At 40.7% G+C, this 16,169-nt stretch overlaps 1 protein-coding gene across 5 annotated transcripts in view; it reads right to left on the reverse strand.

Annotated features, from left to right (window-relative positions):
• DIAPH2 (diaphanous related formin 2) overlaps positions 1-16,169 on the reverse strand; it is a 174,600-nt gene that overhangs the window by 114,338 nt on the left and 44,093 nt on the right. For all 5 annotated transcript variants that reach the window (XM_068204547.1, XM_068204546.1, XM_068204548.1 and 2 more), the window contains one exon: positions 619-720. In XM_068204547.1, coding sequence (XP_068060648.1) covers positions 619-720 — 102 coding nt within the window. The remainder of the gene's footprint in view (positions 1-618; positions 721-16,169) is intronic.

Raw genomic sequence — 16,169 nt, forward strand, 5'->3', positions numbered from 1 at the left:
TCACGGATGTGGCACTAAACAATGTCCACATTTGGGTTTACACACTTATTTGCCATGGGCACAGTTGGACTAGTGACATTTATGGTGTTTCTGATTCGAATAAAAGACTCTACTGCTCTTAATGATTGATTTCCCTCCATCATTAAGGGGGAAAGAGGCAGGTTGGGCTGGTTTTGTTACCATTTGTAGCAGCAGTACCTGCACCCCTGTATCTGGTAATACCTTCCCCTTGCACCTCTATTCCTTCACTGCTCTGAGCAGAAGGAACAATCAGGAGTGGCTCTAAACCCCACCCACACTGTGCTCTGCCCAGATTAGCAATCATTTAATTGCACTTCCAGTCATGAGCAGTTAATTTTGTCAGTAAATGGAGAGAATTAACTGACAGAAACCCCAGTAACTCATTAAATCATTTTTCCATGTTACTTTTTTTCATTTTTCCCAAGTTATATAGTGAATTCAGAACGTGGATTTAAACACCACGGAGTTTAAGGCTCATGTTAAAATCAGCAGTTTTTAGAAAAAGCAACTGCACCTGTAGACAAAAAAAGACAATTTACAAACAGTGAGGTGTAGATGCTACTTAGACATTGACCTACTGCCCTTCACATCACTTACATAAATTTTGTGCAGATTTTCCATCCAAAACTCTTAATTCTTTAATCTTCTTCTTTGACTGGGCTGCTTTCTTTTCTTCTGATTCTTCTACAGGCTTTTTGGCTGGAAGGAAGGTATTTATTAAATTCTATTCATTATTACAACAGTTCCATCTTAGCTAACAGCAAGTCCATTAGCAAGCCATAATAATACATCTTTAACAATCAGTTCAAGGCAAAGTGACTGCACTGCCTCCACCTACTGTAAAGTATCCAACCAAACAAAGGAGATGTCCAAAATTGAAAGGAGCAAGAAATAAAAATATGACAATGAACAATTTTCCCAAGCTCTATCAAGTAATATTTATTTATTTTAACCCCATGAAATTTCACTTCAGCTCCAATTCACTGCAAGTATTTTTAAAAATACAGGGATTTGGTGTTACCTTGAAGCACATGAGTGCCCTCTACTGAAATATTAATAATATTTGTAAGGTCTTCATCCAAAACCAACAACATAAATCATTTGATATTTATCACACTGAACAAAGGTATATTTTCATTAATTATTTACGCTGTCAGTGGAAAAGAGCAAAACTAAGAAAACAGTGTATATTTTAGAGTGATTTCTTTTAAATTAGCAAGATTTACTAGTCTTATATTCAGCACTTTAAATTATATGGAAGGAAATGTGGCATTGGAGTACCTAAAATATAAGCTGATTTTTTGCATAATTTAAAACAGTCAATTTTTGCAGAATTTTCTTAAGCATTAAGTAAACCCATTAACAAGGATTTATTTCCTTTTAAATGTCACATAACATATTTGGCACTGAAGGAATAGAATCTTAATGTGCTTAACATTAATTGAACTTAATGAATATTGTAAGTCATTCAAAAGTAACTGAAAAAACTGGAAAGTCAAATTAAGATGAAGTTTCAAGCAGACTGAATACAGTTTTGTTCTCTGAGCACTATTTTTTGTTGCACTGTAATGAGCCATCATGGGTTTAATTACAGGTATTTCCTAAGGAAAAAAAGTTAATTTTTAGTGTGAAGAGTAACATAAAACCTCATTTTCAATCTTTTTCATAAGAAAAAAAAAATAAAAGAATGTAGAAACCAGGTATTTGTCTCCTTACATCCATTACCACCAGGAAAACATCTGGCACAAAGGAATTCTGCTGGCTTATAGCCCTGAATAATCACTTTATCTTGGCCATGTTCATGCCAGCAGTAACTAAGCCAGTACCAGGCAGTGCCCTCAGCCCCAGCTACCTCTGAAGAGCCTCAATCAGAGAAAAGTGAACAAAAACACGATTGAACAACAAAGCAACACTTGCTCTCCCCTTGCCTTCACTTCCCTGCAGGCTGGCCACGAGCAGCTGGCTTGGAGCTCGTACCAGCCCTGAGCCAGCCACCCCCAGCTGCACTGAGCCCCTTCCAAACCCCAAAGTGACTCTTCAGCCACTAACCAGGCCCTAATCACTAACTGCTCTCATTAAACAAGGAAATAAGACCAGGCGCTCAACAACACAAACAAAAAACCACCCAAGAGTTAAAAATTAGCTGTCCCATGGGGAGGCAACAAACATTGTGAGTTCTGTTCTATCACAGCAGAGAGAAAGCCTGGCCTTGTGTCTGCTGAGACAGATGAGAAGAGGGACTCAAGAAGATGAGTGACCTGCTGCAAACTCGATCTGCCAAGAGTCAAACCCTGCAGACCTCCATGGATCGAGTCTTTAAAGCACTGCACACCACAAACAGGGTCCCAGACTTGTCTCAGGGGCTGGGAGCACCAAAGACAGCCCTGCACGAAACACACGCCCGGCTCCTTGGCTTGCAGACTGCAGAAGTAACAGTTGAAAAGAAAACAAGAGCAATAAATGGTGTTGTTACCAAATAGCACCTCACAGAAAGGAAACTTTCTTCCTACAGTGGTAATTCACACAAGTCAGAAAGAGCAAGTGACAAACACCTCTGTGAGAAGAGTTCAAGGGCAATGCCAAACAGGTATTAAGTTATTCAGCTGCTACAGTATCAAAAAGGAGAAGTGGTTTGGGGTTTAAACACAATATATTTTTTATAAGCAGACATGCAGAGGGTGAGCTGAGGCAGAATTCACAGCAGGAACTCTGCCTGTACAGGGCACAGAAGGAGTTTCCCTTGTCACCCCTCCTCACCTGTGTGCAGGTGCACTCCTGTACTGGCTGTAAAATCAGGAGCTACATTTAAACCACAGCAGATCACACACTCCAAAGGTAACAAACCACGGCTACTCTGACCTGCTCGGGCCTGAAGGGCTGCAACACCACACTTATAGATCATCCATTTAACAAACATCAGATGTCTGGGGTAGATTAATTTTTTCTACTGGAAAAGGGCCAGAGGAAATGTCCTTCCCAAAAAGTTCTCTCTTCCCACACATGACACTTCAAAGTTCACTTCATGCCAATTGACAAAAACCAGAGAAACACTAGAACCAGATGCTTATGTGACTGCACTAAAGTCCAATACAGCATCAACACCCATCTTACCAAGCCCAAATTCACTGGCAGAAAGAGACACTAGTAAAATTTCTAGATGAGACAGCTCCTAGAATCTCTCCACCACCATTCCAGCCATGCTTGAGATGACATGGAGCATCAGAGAGCTCTCCAAAGCTCATCCCTCTTCTGCCAGAGGCTCTGCTCACACAACCCATTTCAGCAGTGATTCAACTGTAACACAACCTCGGATTATGGAATTTGGAAAAATAATGATCTCAATTAAAAAGATTCTTGATACTTTCCAGAAGTCGATACACCATTGCTGACCAACCTCTCGCCCCTCGTCAGGCTCTCCTTTCACAAGCGCCTGCTCAAAAATAAGACACTTTTTGGTTTGATGCCACAGAACCAAAGGGAGAGATGAAAGAAGGATTTTATAGCAGACAGCACAGGGCAGTTCAGAAAAGCAAGATGAAAAATCAATCTGGAAGCTAAAGCAGCTGTATTCCCTCATACAGAACTTGGAGCTCAGTGTGTGATTATTCATTACAGCACTTTGATAATGGTACTGGCTTAGATCTTCATTCAAAATCAGCCTTTTTCCAAACCAACAAGTCTTACAGACAGCACCAAGAGCTGGTGCTGCCATACCCAGGTTTCCATGCCAGAAATGGTCAGAATTTACAACCAAAGGTGTAGCAGAGGGGAACCTTCCTTATTCTCTGCTGATGAAGCAACAGAACACTGAGAGGAACAGGTCAGCTCAGGTCGGGAGCAGTGAGTGTGTTCTGCTGAGCCACTCATGCAGAATTATCTCGCACTGTTTAGACCGGTAGAAGGTATTGGGTGGGCTTTTCTTTATACCTGACCTCAGACAGACAGAAGAGAGAAAGAGAAGGAGAGCCACCATGACAAAGCCAGAGGAGAGCCCGTGCCAGCTTCAGCACACACATATAAACACCAACACTACATAACTAACTTTTTCCTAATTTAGAGCTCTATTAAGTTAGCAATAATACATTTGTTTATCAGTGTTGGAGGGAAAAAGCTGATGCAAGAAGCTGCAAGGCATTGTTTGCCGTTGAGCTGACATTTCCCAGTGCATGGGCAGCTCCAGCTGTGCCTTCAGTGAGACCTTCAGCTGGGAACTCATCTAATCCCACTGCAAGTGCCCTGCTTGAAACCCTCCAAACCCAGCCAGGGCGTACAAAACCCTCAACAAAACCTTATGTAAGCTTAAAACACATTAAGCAAGGCTAGTGATAGTCATGGCAAAGAACATACACAAACAGGTTGAAATACTTTAGAGACTTAATTAGGAAAAAATCCTACCATCAGCACTTCTGTACTTGTACTTTTTTACTTGTAGCAAAAAAAAAAAAGGAAGCACACATTATTCTTGAAAATTATCATTTTACACCTGCTCATTAATTTAGCGACTGAGTAACATTTGAAGTGGCCATGACTAGTTTTGTGAAATATACATGATTTTATTTAATGATATTGAAGCTGATAAAACATTTTATTGTAAGCTGAAATGTTCAGTTCATATGAAATTCCCTTCTTTCTTTAAATTATCAATGAATAATTTTAATAAAGAATTAACAGCAAAAACTGTCAGTCATGAATATGATGAGGATGAAAATTAAAGGGAGCTAAAAAGGAGTGCACTGAATTACAGCATGGAGAAAGCAGTTATTTAGGTGAACTTTAACCTACCTTAACCTGAGCTGAAATCTCCAATTTCTGTCAAGTCTGTTCACACAACGAACAAAAACATCCTCATATTGTCATGGGAAATGAATTAGTAATTTCATCTTATTTCCATCTGGCAAGTGGCTTCCCAATTGCATTTACCAGTATTTGGCAGTAGAAGTAAATACACAAAAGAAATTAACTGCTTTGTTATTGCCTCTACCTGAGAGAAGAGCTATGGCTACAGGAGTGTAGGAGAAAAAAATTAAGTGTACATACAGTTGCAAGGGATGTGAACTACACACACAAGAGTAGACTTGAGCAGCTGAAAGTAATAATTACATTGAATTTACTCCCCCTCCCAAGAAAACCTCCTGACGTGAAATGACTTGGTAGAAAAATGAAATAAAGAGCAAGGAATGCCACCAAAAGATTAGAAAGTAATTTGTAGCACAGAAGTGCAGCAAATTCTGTTGCAACACAATAAAACTTCTCCAAGTCTGGCTAAATTGATCATCTTGGAACGCCACAGATAGTCGGGCTCCCATTTCCATGCTGTTCCTGGAGGCACTCAGGAATGGAAATAAAAGTCAAATGAAGGGGGAGAAGGAGGCAAGTCAAACACAAAGCAGTCTCAAATTTGCAGTTGCTCTCTTGCCTCAGCAATACACCCACCCCGAGGGTGTCCCTTGGTGTGCCCACAGCATGCCCAGGCTGGGATGACCCAGGGAGTGGGACAGGGAGCTGAGCTGGGGCACAGCCTGACCTTCCTGCAGCCAGCTGCAAGAACAGATGGACACCTGCAGGAGCAGATGAGCGTGCCCCAGCTCTGGCTGCAGGCACAGAATGGACTCGGACAAACTCTGTGTGCTCAGGCCAAACTGCACCAACAACCTGCTGGTCATCAACGAGTGCAAACGTGTCCATGGACTCGTGGAAGGCTTCGGGGTGGAAAAGCCCTCTAAGATCCTGCAGTCCAAGCAGCAGCAGCACGTTCAGCACCACGTGCTCAAGTGCCACATCCAGGTGGTTTTGAACACCTCCAGCATGCCCATTTCCCTGGGCAGCTTGAGTTGATGCTTGCCAAGCCTTTCTGCAAAGACATTTTTCCCGAGATGCAATCCAAACCTCCCCTGGTGCAACCCAAAGCCGTTTCCTCTGCTCCTGTCCCTTGTCACCTGGAGAAGCAGAGCCCTGGTGCTGGCAGCAAGGAGAAAGCCACAGTACAAGCTCAACAGAGCAGTGACCAAGGAGCAATTCCCTCACCTGCCCTGCATCCAGTGACAGAGAACGTTCAGAGGATCCCAGAGGAGAGGCTCTGGCAGAGGCCACGGCTCTCACAGCTGAAGGCACACTCTCCTGGATCCTGCAGAGCATGTGCCACACAATCCATGAACTGGGATTAAGGATGTTTGGCATCCAAATGCATTTACAGCTTCACTCTGTCATTTGGGCTCTAACTTTGACAACCAGCAAACAGTTTTCCCAAATATCCAGAGAGAAATGCAAGAGCATCAGCAGATGTCAGCCACGCCTCCTGTCAATTCAGGCAGCAGCTGTGGGATCTCATGTTTATTCCCAATGCCACCTGGCATTTTTCAGTTCACCTAAAATCACTCAGTTACCAATTCCTGAAGCAAAATTAATTAAGCACTCCTGCTGTCACTCTGTCCTTTCTGCAATCAGAAGAGCTCAATACCTGGTACAGCAATAAAAAAAGAATTATTATAAAGCAAGCAATTGATCTAGAAGTGAATCTTACACTGAGCTCTCAAGATAAAAAAATAAAACTACCAGGGAGGAAAAAACATGGAACCTCTTGCAATCTTGTATGTTTTTTGCCTAATTAATGTAATCAAGCTGAAGGAAGTGGCATCAACCCAACAAATTATGCTCTGTGGAAGAATAAAAGAGATCATAACTTAGTTTTACAAATTAGTTTTGCAAAAAAAAAAAGTAACAGGGGATCTGTACTCTTATAAATTGTTCTTATAATTGATTGCTACTTTATTCGACCACCAAATTTAATGACTACTATTAATTTCTCATGAAACATTCTTTGCTCTGTTAAAATTGCCCTAAAAATGATTGTAAATAGTCTAATTGTCAATCTAGCAAGAACTTGTGCAGCAAAGTTGTACAGCCAAAGTGGACTTAATTACCCACTCTGTACTGGGAATTGCTTTCACCTTGCTGTCAACAGCATCAAGGAGATGCCTGGGCCACAAAAAAATCCAAAAAAAGACAACAACCAAAACAACTCCTCTCCCCATGCACACACAGAAAATCCCAAACACGCCCACACCCAACTTCACAACTGGCTTTGCCTGTGGAAGATTCTGTGAGACAGTAAAAGCAAATATTGACAATTCTTGACACACAAATGGCCACAGAAATACAGATGAACATCAGCGATCAAACGACAGCAGGGAAACAAGGATTAAACTGAAAATACCCTCCGTGGGCCCCATTTCCAGTGTGGGAGATGTGCTGTAAGAAGCTGGAATAAAACCCAGTGGCCTTTTCCATGACCTCTCCTCTCCCGTTTTCCCATGAATATTGAAATGAAGTATTGTTAATGGACACAAAATGAGTACACAGAAGTTTGGTAAGTTCAGGAGAGAAAAAGACCCAGTATTATTCAAACACCTGGTATTTATAGAATTCTAAAGGTGATTGTGGATTGGAGGATGGAATTATTACTTCTCTAACTACACTGGTTTAAAGATCAATTAATTATTTCTCTCTACCTACAAGAGAAATATGTAAACTATTATATTTATACATGATAATAGCATTTCTAATTTCAACAGCCACATGGCCCAGCTATATTTTTTCCTCTGACATCAGGCCACCATCACCACCGAACTGAGACAGGACAGCTGTAATTATTTCCCAGATTCTGATGAGTTTCTTTATCTATACAATTCTCAAAAGTAAAAAAAAAAAAAAAAAAAAAAAAAAAAAAAAAAAGTATCAAGACTCAAAAAAAAAAGTCATTAAACTGCTGTCGTATTTTACCAAGATTCTAACAAACTCATTTTCTTTTATTACTGTGAGAAGTCTAATAAATAGAATTATTAGTTCACCCACTGTTCCCCTTGATGAAGCCCATAAAAAGCTCACCTTCACAAACAAACAGACTTATGGGGAATCACATTTTCCAAAGGAACCTTCCAAATTATGAAGCTAACATCCCAAGATGCAAAAATCCTTTTATACAGTCAAGTTAATTAGATATTGGTGCTTAATGGAACACACTAAAGTGTTAGTAAAAATGAAGTGATAAATTAATTTCTTCTATCACTCTGATATCTGACATTTAACAATCCTAACTACTGAAACACTAAGTAAAATACACACGTCCAAACAGACATTTTAGTATTCTCTTCCTTTTTAAAGCATTTCTCTATCAACAAGGTTTTAAATAAACATGCATGCAAAATACATAAACATACTGAATTCCAAATAGCTTGACTTTTTAGTGTAATGTAGCCCACCCTGGTTATATACTCTGCCCTACAATCAAATATAAAATGTTACATTTCCACTGACTTAGTACACAAGAAATTTGATTTTATGTTTAGTTAAAAGAATTCTATTCTCCTATTAGGAGAAAAAAAATAAGATTAGCTGGTATTTATTGTTATGTTGAATCCACAGAACTCAAAAAGAAGCTTTCATAGGCATCAGGGCCAAAGCAGAGCGTCACAGGGTAAAAGGATCATATTAAAAATAATTGGCAAATGATCTGCCTTAATAGATTCCATTAATTCCAGTAGCAAAAGTCAGCACCCCATGAGGTTGACTGGTAAGCAGAGCTTTGATAGCTGATCAATAGAAATAAGGATAAAATGCTGGGAAATTAGTCCTCCATAAACAAACGTTTAGAACTGTGGCATTGCGGTGGATGGCATCAAATAAAGCCAGTGAGCAGCCCCTCCAGGCTCACCTTGTACCAGCACCGACGCTGGCACGGGCTGCTGCAGCCCCTGGAGCAGAGTTCTGTGCGGTGAGCAGCCCCACCAGAGGGAACAGGCCCCACGCTGGCACAGGGACGGTGCACTGCCCACTGTCCCCATCACTCTGACTAACACCACCTTCACAAGGTCATCCCAATAGCTCCGGTACCCTGGGACAGTGTTTCTGGCATTCTGATGTCACCCTGAGAAACAAACAGCCAGGCAGGCATTTGGTGACAACCACATCTGAGTACAGCCGCCCCCCACTAATGGGCTGGAGCCACTGATCGTTTCTGGGTGATGGCCAGATGGGTGCTTTACTGTGTCTTCTGTGGATCGTGCACCATTTGGGTCTGCCCCTTTGGGCAGTCTCTGAGAACACAGAGAAATAAATATAAATTAGCTATTAATGAGACTTTCAATGAGAGAAAAAGGAGGCAGCAAACCAGGATGACCAGAAGCAGCAGGGTTAAAACTCTGCAGAGCAACACATCTGTCTGAAATACAGAGAAGTGCAATGGCACAGGTTATAAATGCTGAAAGATCCTGAGTTCACTGAAGACAAAACACAATGAAGACTTTACTGTGTGTAAAGATGTGACCTCTGGCTTGGAAAAAACATCAACTGCGGGCAGCTGAGAAGTATCTCTGTTTAATCGATTCTGCGTACATCCAGCAGCAGACATTTAATACATATTAACATGTATTTACTCTTTAGACTGAGCAGCTGCTCTCAGTCACCTGCTGAAGATGAAATCCAGGGCTCAACCAGCCTGAAGTCAGCCTTGGATGGTTGTGGTGTTACCACCACCCTAGATTTACCTTGGAAAGGCTTTCTTGGGGTCCAGGTACCCCAAAGTGTTGTGAACACACCCAGGTGCTCAGAGAACACACGGGCAATGATTATCTGCCTTCAAGACACACAAGATAAATTACTGCCACATCACAGCATTAGTCCTAGGGGACCTGCAGGGTACTAAATTAAGCTGCTTGCATGGTAGCAGACTAAAAATAGTGCAGAACACACAGCTCCCAGTCTCTCACCTTCAGCAGCAATGCCAGGCTCCACTGCTCACCTCAGCACACTGCGCAGGCAGGATCCACTGGACGTCCTGAATTTAGCACCTGTGCTCTGCTTACCTTTTATATGACCAACACAAGCCAAATTTGGCTAGAGTGATTCATTAAGAAGGCAGTGTCTCTGTGCTAATGATCCAAGTCCTCAATGAAACAACAAAAAAAAAGTCAAAGGAATGCTTGACATTTACTCCACAGGTACTCCCATTCAGAATGTGCAACTTAATGATAATTCCACACTGACTTCTACTGTGTGGACTTCTTGCTTTTAGAAACCCTTTAAGCCACGGCCTTTTCCCAGTGGGAAATTATTCAGTAGTTATTCTACAATAATCACATACATTCCCACCTGACAGGACAGAATAAAGCACCTGAAAGGAAGAAGTTTCAGGGACATTTCAGTTTCTCATGTTGCACAAGACCCACAATATACAGAGTTGTAATTATGGCTTTACATCCATTTAAGATGATTAATAAGTAATTCAAAAAGCTGATACATTTGTTATTATCTGTACTAATGCCTATGCACCTAGTATTTTCAATTTCTCAAAGAATTCAGAATCTTAATAGCATGATTGTTAACTTTTAATCCTTTAGATAGCTTTTGAATGTCTCTTTCTCCAAAGAACCCTCATTCATGTAGGTAACAGAACTGTCCTTGCTCTACTATAAATGGCAGAAATTCTTGCAATAGCAGCTATTCTGTCCAAAGCAGCCTGGAACAGCATTACAGGTGAAGCAACTATCACTCAGAGAAATGCTCCATGTCAAGAGCAGATGACATTTTTTGGGGTTTTTTGGTCAGCAATAAGAAAGGAAAAAACAGTTTTGCACATAAAACATAAAATCCGTGGAGAGGGCATCATTTTTCTACAAACACAGAATCACTGCAGGTCAGCACAGTGAGCAACTGAAACCAGGCCATGAATCAGACACATTTGTCAGTTTATGCTTCTGCAGGAAAAAAAAAAATCCACATTCTATTTCTTTTGATAGAAAGTAGATTTAGGAGGAAGTGCAGGATGTGCTAACAGTTGTTCTGCTGAAAGATGCAGGGGGCAGCTCTTTAATGCAGCCTGGAAAGAACTGTTTTACAAGAAAGACCATAAATTTTCCTTATAACCACGGCTTTGTTTACAGTGGGGTTTTATTTATTTAAGCAAATACATTGTTATTCCCAGAAGTCTGCTGGAAGTTTTCAGCAGAGTGAAATATTGGTGCACAATCTATTTAATAGTCAGAACCAACTGTCCTGGTAAGTAGCTGGTCTGCTCTCCATCCTTTCCACAAGACTTTTTATTCTCCCCTACTTCACTCAGGTCACGAATTCCCAGCTAATGTTCAGCTGAAGAACCTGCACTGGAACACTCAGCTGGAGTTTCCTTCACCAACACTGAGGAAGCTGCCAGAAAAGCTATCTACAGCTCCAACCACATCAGAGGGCAAAAGGAATGGTTTCAAAACCATTCTGCACAGAGCTACTGCACACAGGCCCAGAAGTGACCTCCAGCCCATGAGCAGTGTATTTCATGTACACTTACAGATATCAATTGTTGCACAACAGAGAGAAGCCACGCCCCAGGAGAACTGCCACGGTGGATAATCCTGACAGCTCACTGAACAAAGGATTGCTGTCAAATCCACAGAATGATTTCATCATCTAATCACTGCATGGTTTGGGTTGGAAGGGACCTTAAAGATCATCTTGTTCCAAGCCCTGCCATGGGCAGGGACACCTTCCACTAGGGTTGCTCAGAGCTCCACCCAACCTGGCCTTGAACACTTCATGTTGAGAGTAACTCGATTCACATTAAATAGATTTTTAGAATATCTAACCTAAATTCCCATGAAAAATGCAGTTGTATACTTGAAGAGAAGCATCTTTTGCAGGTTATTTTTTCTGTTTTGACATTAGAGAAAGCATTCTTCTCAGTCTAATCTCTTTATTTATTCATACAGAAGGGGTTTTATTCTAGGAATATAGATTTCTATTTGTTTAAAAACAAACAAACCCCATTTCTTTTTGCAGTTCAACACAGATTCTTTTTTCAATTCAACTTCTGAATTTCTTTTTCATTGATTTCATAGAAAAAAAAACTCTCTGTAAGAGCATTATAGATCAAGACTACTTCATGAATGTATTCATATTTCATGCTAATTAGTCTTTGTACACAATCCCTGTCTCTGCAGTGCCAGTACATGTGTCTCTGTCCTCAGCTCTCATTAAATGTGCTGGGCTTTATTTGAGCACTGCATCACCGTGCCTCAATCAGACAGTTGGGAATGCAGAGCTGCCTTTCTTCCCCTGCTGGATTTTAGCAAGCTCATCCACACCAAAGCTCTAGCTCCTGAGAAGAACGAGGCATGGAGGAGGTACAGAAGGTACCAACAACCACCAGAGTTACCACACAGTGGGCTGGAATTCCAGCCTCCTGGAACGTGTGGGTAATGAACATTTCTCCGTGTGTCACCAGCAGTGATTCTCACGCTTCCCTAACGGGGACCTCCAACACTTTAAAGGTTGGAAAAATCCCATTGAACCCATTTCCTTTGTAGGAAAAACTCGATGCCTTTCAGAGTTCACCCTTCCCTTGGCTTTTCCTTACAGTCACAATTGCTTTTCCATCTTTCCTCTTCAAGATTATCATTTTCATATTCTGAGAGTTGAGGTATAACAAATTAATACAAGAACCCTGTGAGCAACCACCTTAAATATAACACATTACTAAGACAACTCAGTCACAACATTGTTATAAATACATAGAAGAGGTTTTTTTTTAGACAATACGTGTCTGTCCCCACTCCAATTCTATTTAAATTCTCTTTAAATTCTTCTGGTGAAGCTTTCTAACAAAATTACTAATTGAAACCTGCAGAAAATCTGAGCAGCAGGGGCTTTGTCACTAATATTTTTCAGAAGTTTTTCAAAGCCAGAGATTTCTTAACCAAAAGACGGCCTTGCAGCAGGCACACACACACAGGAGAGCCTCTCCCATCTCCGTTTGCCACGTGGCACTGACGAGGCAGGTGGATAATCAGTTTGTACCTGCAGAACTACTGCAGTCACTCAGGAACCAGCAGGATTCCTCATTTCAGATCCTTGCTCCTCAAGCCTCCAGTAGGGAGCTCTCACCTGTCCCAGTGATGTTCCAAAAGGGTTAAGCACTGCCAATTAGAGTAAAACTGAAGGAATGGCCTCCACGTTAGAGCATCTGACCTGGATTCAGAACAGACAGAATGCTGATTCTGAAACGAACCCCATTGCTCCAGGAATTGTGGGGAATACATTATGCTGTACCTGCAAGCAATCCATGAATAATGATAGCAGCCTTCAAACAGCCCAGACCTCCAACTACTTCCCACCTGTCTCTTCATCTGAATACAATTAAATTCACACACAGGCTGTTTGCATTTGTTTTTCTGAAGGTGCAATTATTGCAGTTCTTTCTGTAATGCTGATTAAGAATGTCCAAACTTCTCTCTCAGAACCCTTTTATGGAACAACAATACTCTGAAAAAACTCCAACTCTGCTGCAGATGCAAAGAAAGAAGTTCCAGGAACAACAAACTGGAGATAGGAAAATTGCATCCATCTGAGCCATCCCTCTTGATTTTTCCCCCTTAGGAATCTAGCACAAAGTTTGAAAAGCAGAGTCCTAAGAGACACAATCCAAGTGTGCCACACTGAGACCTGCAGTGAAATTCCTGCCTCTGCCCAACCCTAAAGCAAGAGCATTCCGAAAGTGTTATTTATATAAAATTTTACAGGAGAAGAAGACAATAAACAAAAATAGCACAACTGACACTGAACCTAACTTCTGAAAAAGTCTAAATAGATATTATTTATTATTTATTATTTATTATTTATTATTAATTATTATTTATTTATTATTTAGATTTAGATTTTTATCTGGGGTATTCTTCATTCACTGTCACATGATGAAAACAACTACAGTTAGTAGGTCACACCAACAGGACATGTATTTTACATAGGATATTTTTTTCAAAATAAATTATGTTTTCTTAGTCACTCCATATTACAAACTGCCTTTGACATAGAAATTAAGTTATTGAAAGGTGAGTGCATTAAAATGTTATTTGAAATAAAAGGTTAAGAAATAATATTTACAATCTTTCTCCTAATTGGAACTTTTGCTTTCTTTTACACCCTTCTGAACACTATACTCATATCACTCCTGCTGTCCAGTGATGAATGAAATAGGTCTTGATGCTCTGGAGAGAAAACTTGGACTGTAAAATAACTCTAATGATTTAAGAATTAAAAAATGTATATAAAATATATCAAAATACAGAGATACACATGCATAAATCTATGCTAGATGTTAATTTCAGGCAGCAGCTTGTTTAAACCATGCAAAGCTTTTTTCACCCTTGAGTTTGAGTTTACCTACTGGATAAATCCAGTGGAGAAGAAAAGGAAAGTGAAAAATAGTAAACTAATAACTCACTCCTTCTTTATGGTACTTTATTCTGTTGCTGAAAAACAACCATTTCAAATACATCCAGAGATGAAAACAAACCAATCTGCTGCACTTCTGTGTGAAACAGATATGAAGGGTGATGACCTATGTGCGCAACCCAAGGAAATGAAATTCCTCAGCCACACAGCCCCGGCTGACCCTACGCTGCACAGCTGATCCTCCTCTGCTTGGCATTCCCACCCTTCTGCAAGGGAGAGGCTGAGGAGGGAAAGGAACCCAACAAACTCAGCCTGAATCATCAGCAGACCAAGGGAGCCACCTGCAGTTTGCAATCCTGAAGCAAATTCCTGGCGAGTCCAGAGGTTTCTCCTCCTTTTTCTGTTGACAAAGCAGCATAGGTAGCTGAGCTAGTGCAACACAGCCATGCTTAACAGCAGAGATTTCTGCATTCAGCTGAGTCCTGCTGCCTCACACCTACAAATGCAGCTGTCTTAGAGGAAATCTGCCCACAGCTGCATCCACTGAAAGCTTGCAAATGTTGAAGTTCTCTGATGAATTAGATCTGGGCTCCTCAGCATAGCAAACTCAAAGCCATTTTTCTAAAAGTACTAATTGCTGCTCCTTGTATTTACAAGTCCCAAATGCAAATGAATGCAAAGAGTTTTCTTTCAAGTTTAATGGTGCACTGATCTATCATATATTCTTTATATACATTATACACATTATTTAGGTACATATCATATACATTATACATAGAAAATCAAAACCTGAACACTTTGTTCATGTTTTGTTCAATTACAGCTTACATGGAAGTTTGTCTTTTCTCTTGTCCCTTCCCACTCAAATTCCCATGATGTGAAAAACACAACTCAGCTATTAAGACCTTACTTCAGTTTTGAAAACATATGAAAATGATTGTTGAGTTGTAGTTTAAAAGTCTAATTGTAAAGCAACAGAACCCTGATGGAGAAGTTTTCCCTTGAGGCAAGTTGGATGGATAATGAATTCTGTATTGGAACAATCCCAGTAGTTACAGACTATTATGTACTAATTACTACCTTTACAGACCTACTGTACACATAATTAATTTCTTCAGAGCACTACTATCATTCTTGACTGGCAAAATACACAACCTAAATTACAAGAGGCAGAAATTAACATGATCCTTTAGGGAGAAGGCATTAACTTGCTTTGCAGTGTTTTGCAATTAGACCATCAATCAACCAGTGAGAAATGATTTGGATAGCAGCAGGCCCAGCACTGAGTATTGTCACAGTCCTGAGTGTGGGATGTGTCACAACCTGGCTGCAGAGTCACAGCACTGCAGCCTTTACCTGCACCTGTCAGGAGACACTGCAGCATTCAATTCTACATGGATTTACCATCCCATCGATTAAATAGGAGCTTTCTGACATCACGGTCCAGCAAGCACTGAAGACATGACAGTGCTGCTGGGGCTCTCCCTTCTGCTGGTGGCCAGAGAGAAAATTTCCTATCAGCTAAGGGACAAAAGCAAAGTTTGGTAAAAGAGTGCCTGCCATAAAATGACCTGCTGAAATGATTTTGAGGATTTAAGTAGGTTCTTGACAAGAACACTAGCATTTTAAACTGTTAATTTCAGTTGTTGGGGGTTTTAGGACATTGAACAGAATTAAGTCACACACACGCCCAACTCCATCAAAAAGCAGTAGCCCAGGTTTCCTGAGATGTATAACTACACTGGATAATAATATAGTAAGCAAAAATTATTGTTCAACTTCACAACAATATTTCTCCCCAGAAGTACCACACCCCTTCAGCTCTGGCTGCATTCCTCTAGAGCAGACAGCACTCAAACAGCAAGGCAGCTGACAGCTTAGTGATAGCCAGCTTTAAGTCATTTTTGGAGTACCCTAAACCAAAACCACCT

The sequence above is a fragment of the Anomalospiza imberbis genome, chromosome 14 (genome assembly GCF_031753505.1).
Source record: "Anomalospiza imberbis isolate Cuckoo-Finch-1a 21T00152 chromosome 14, ASM3175350v1, whole genome shotgun sequence".
Classification (NCBI taxonomy): Eukaryota; Metazoa; Chordata; class Aves; order Passeriformes; family Viduidae; genus Anomalospiza; species Anomalospiza imberbis.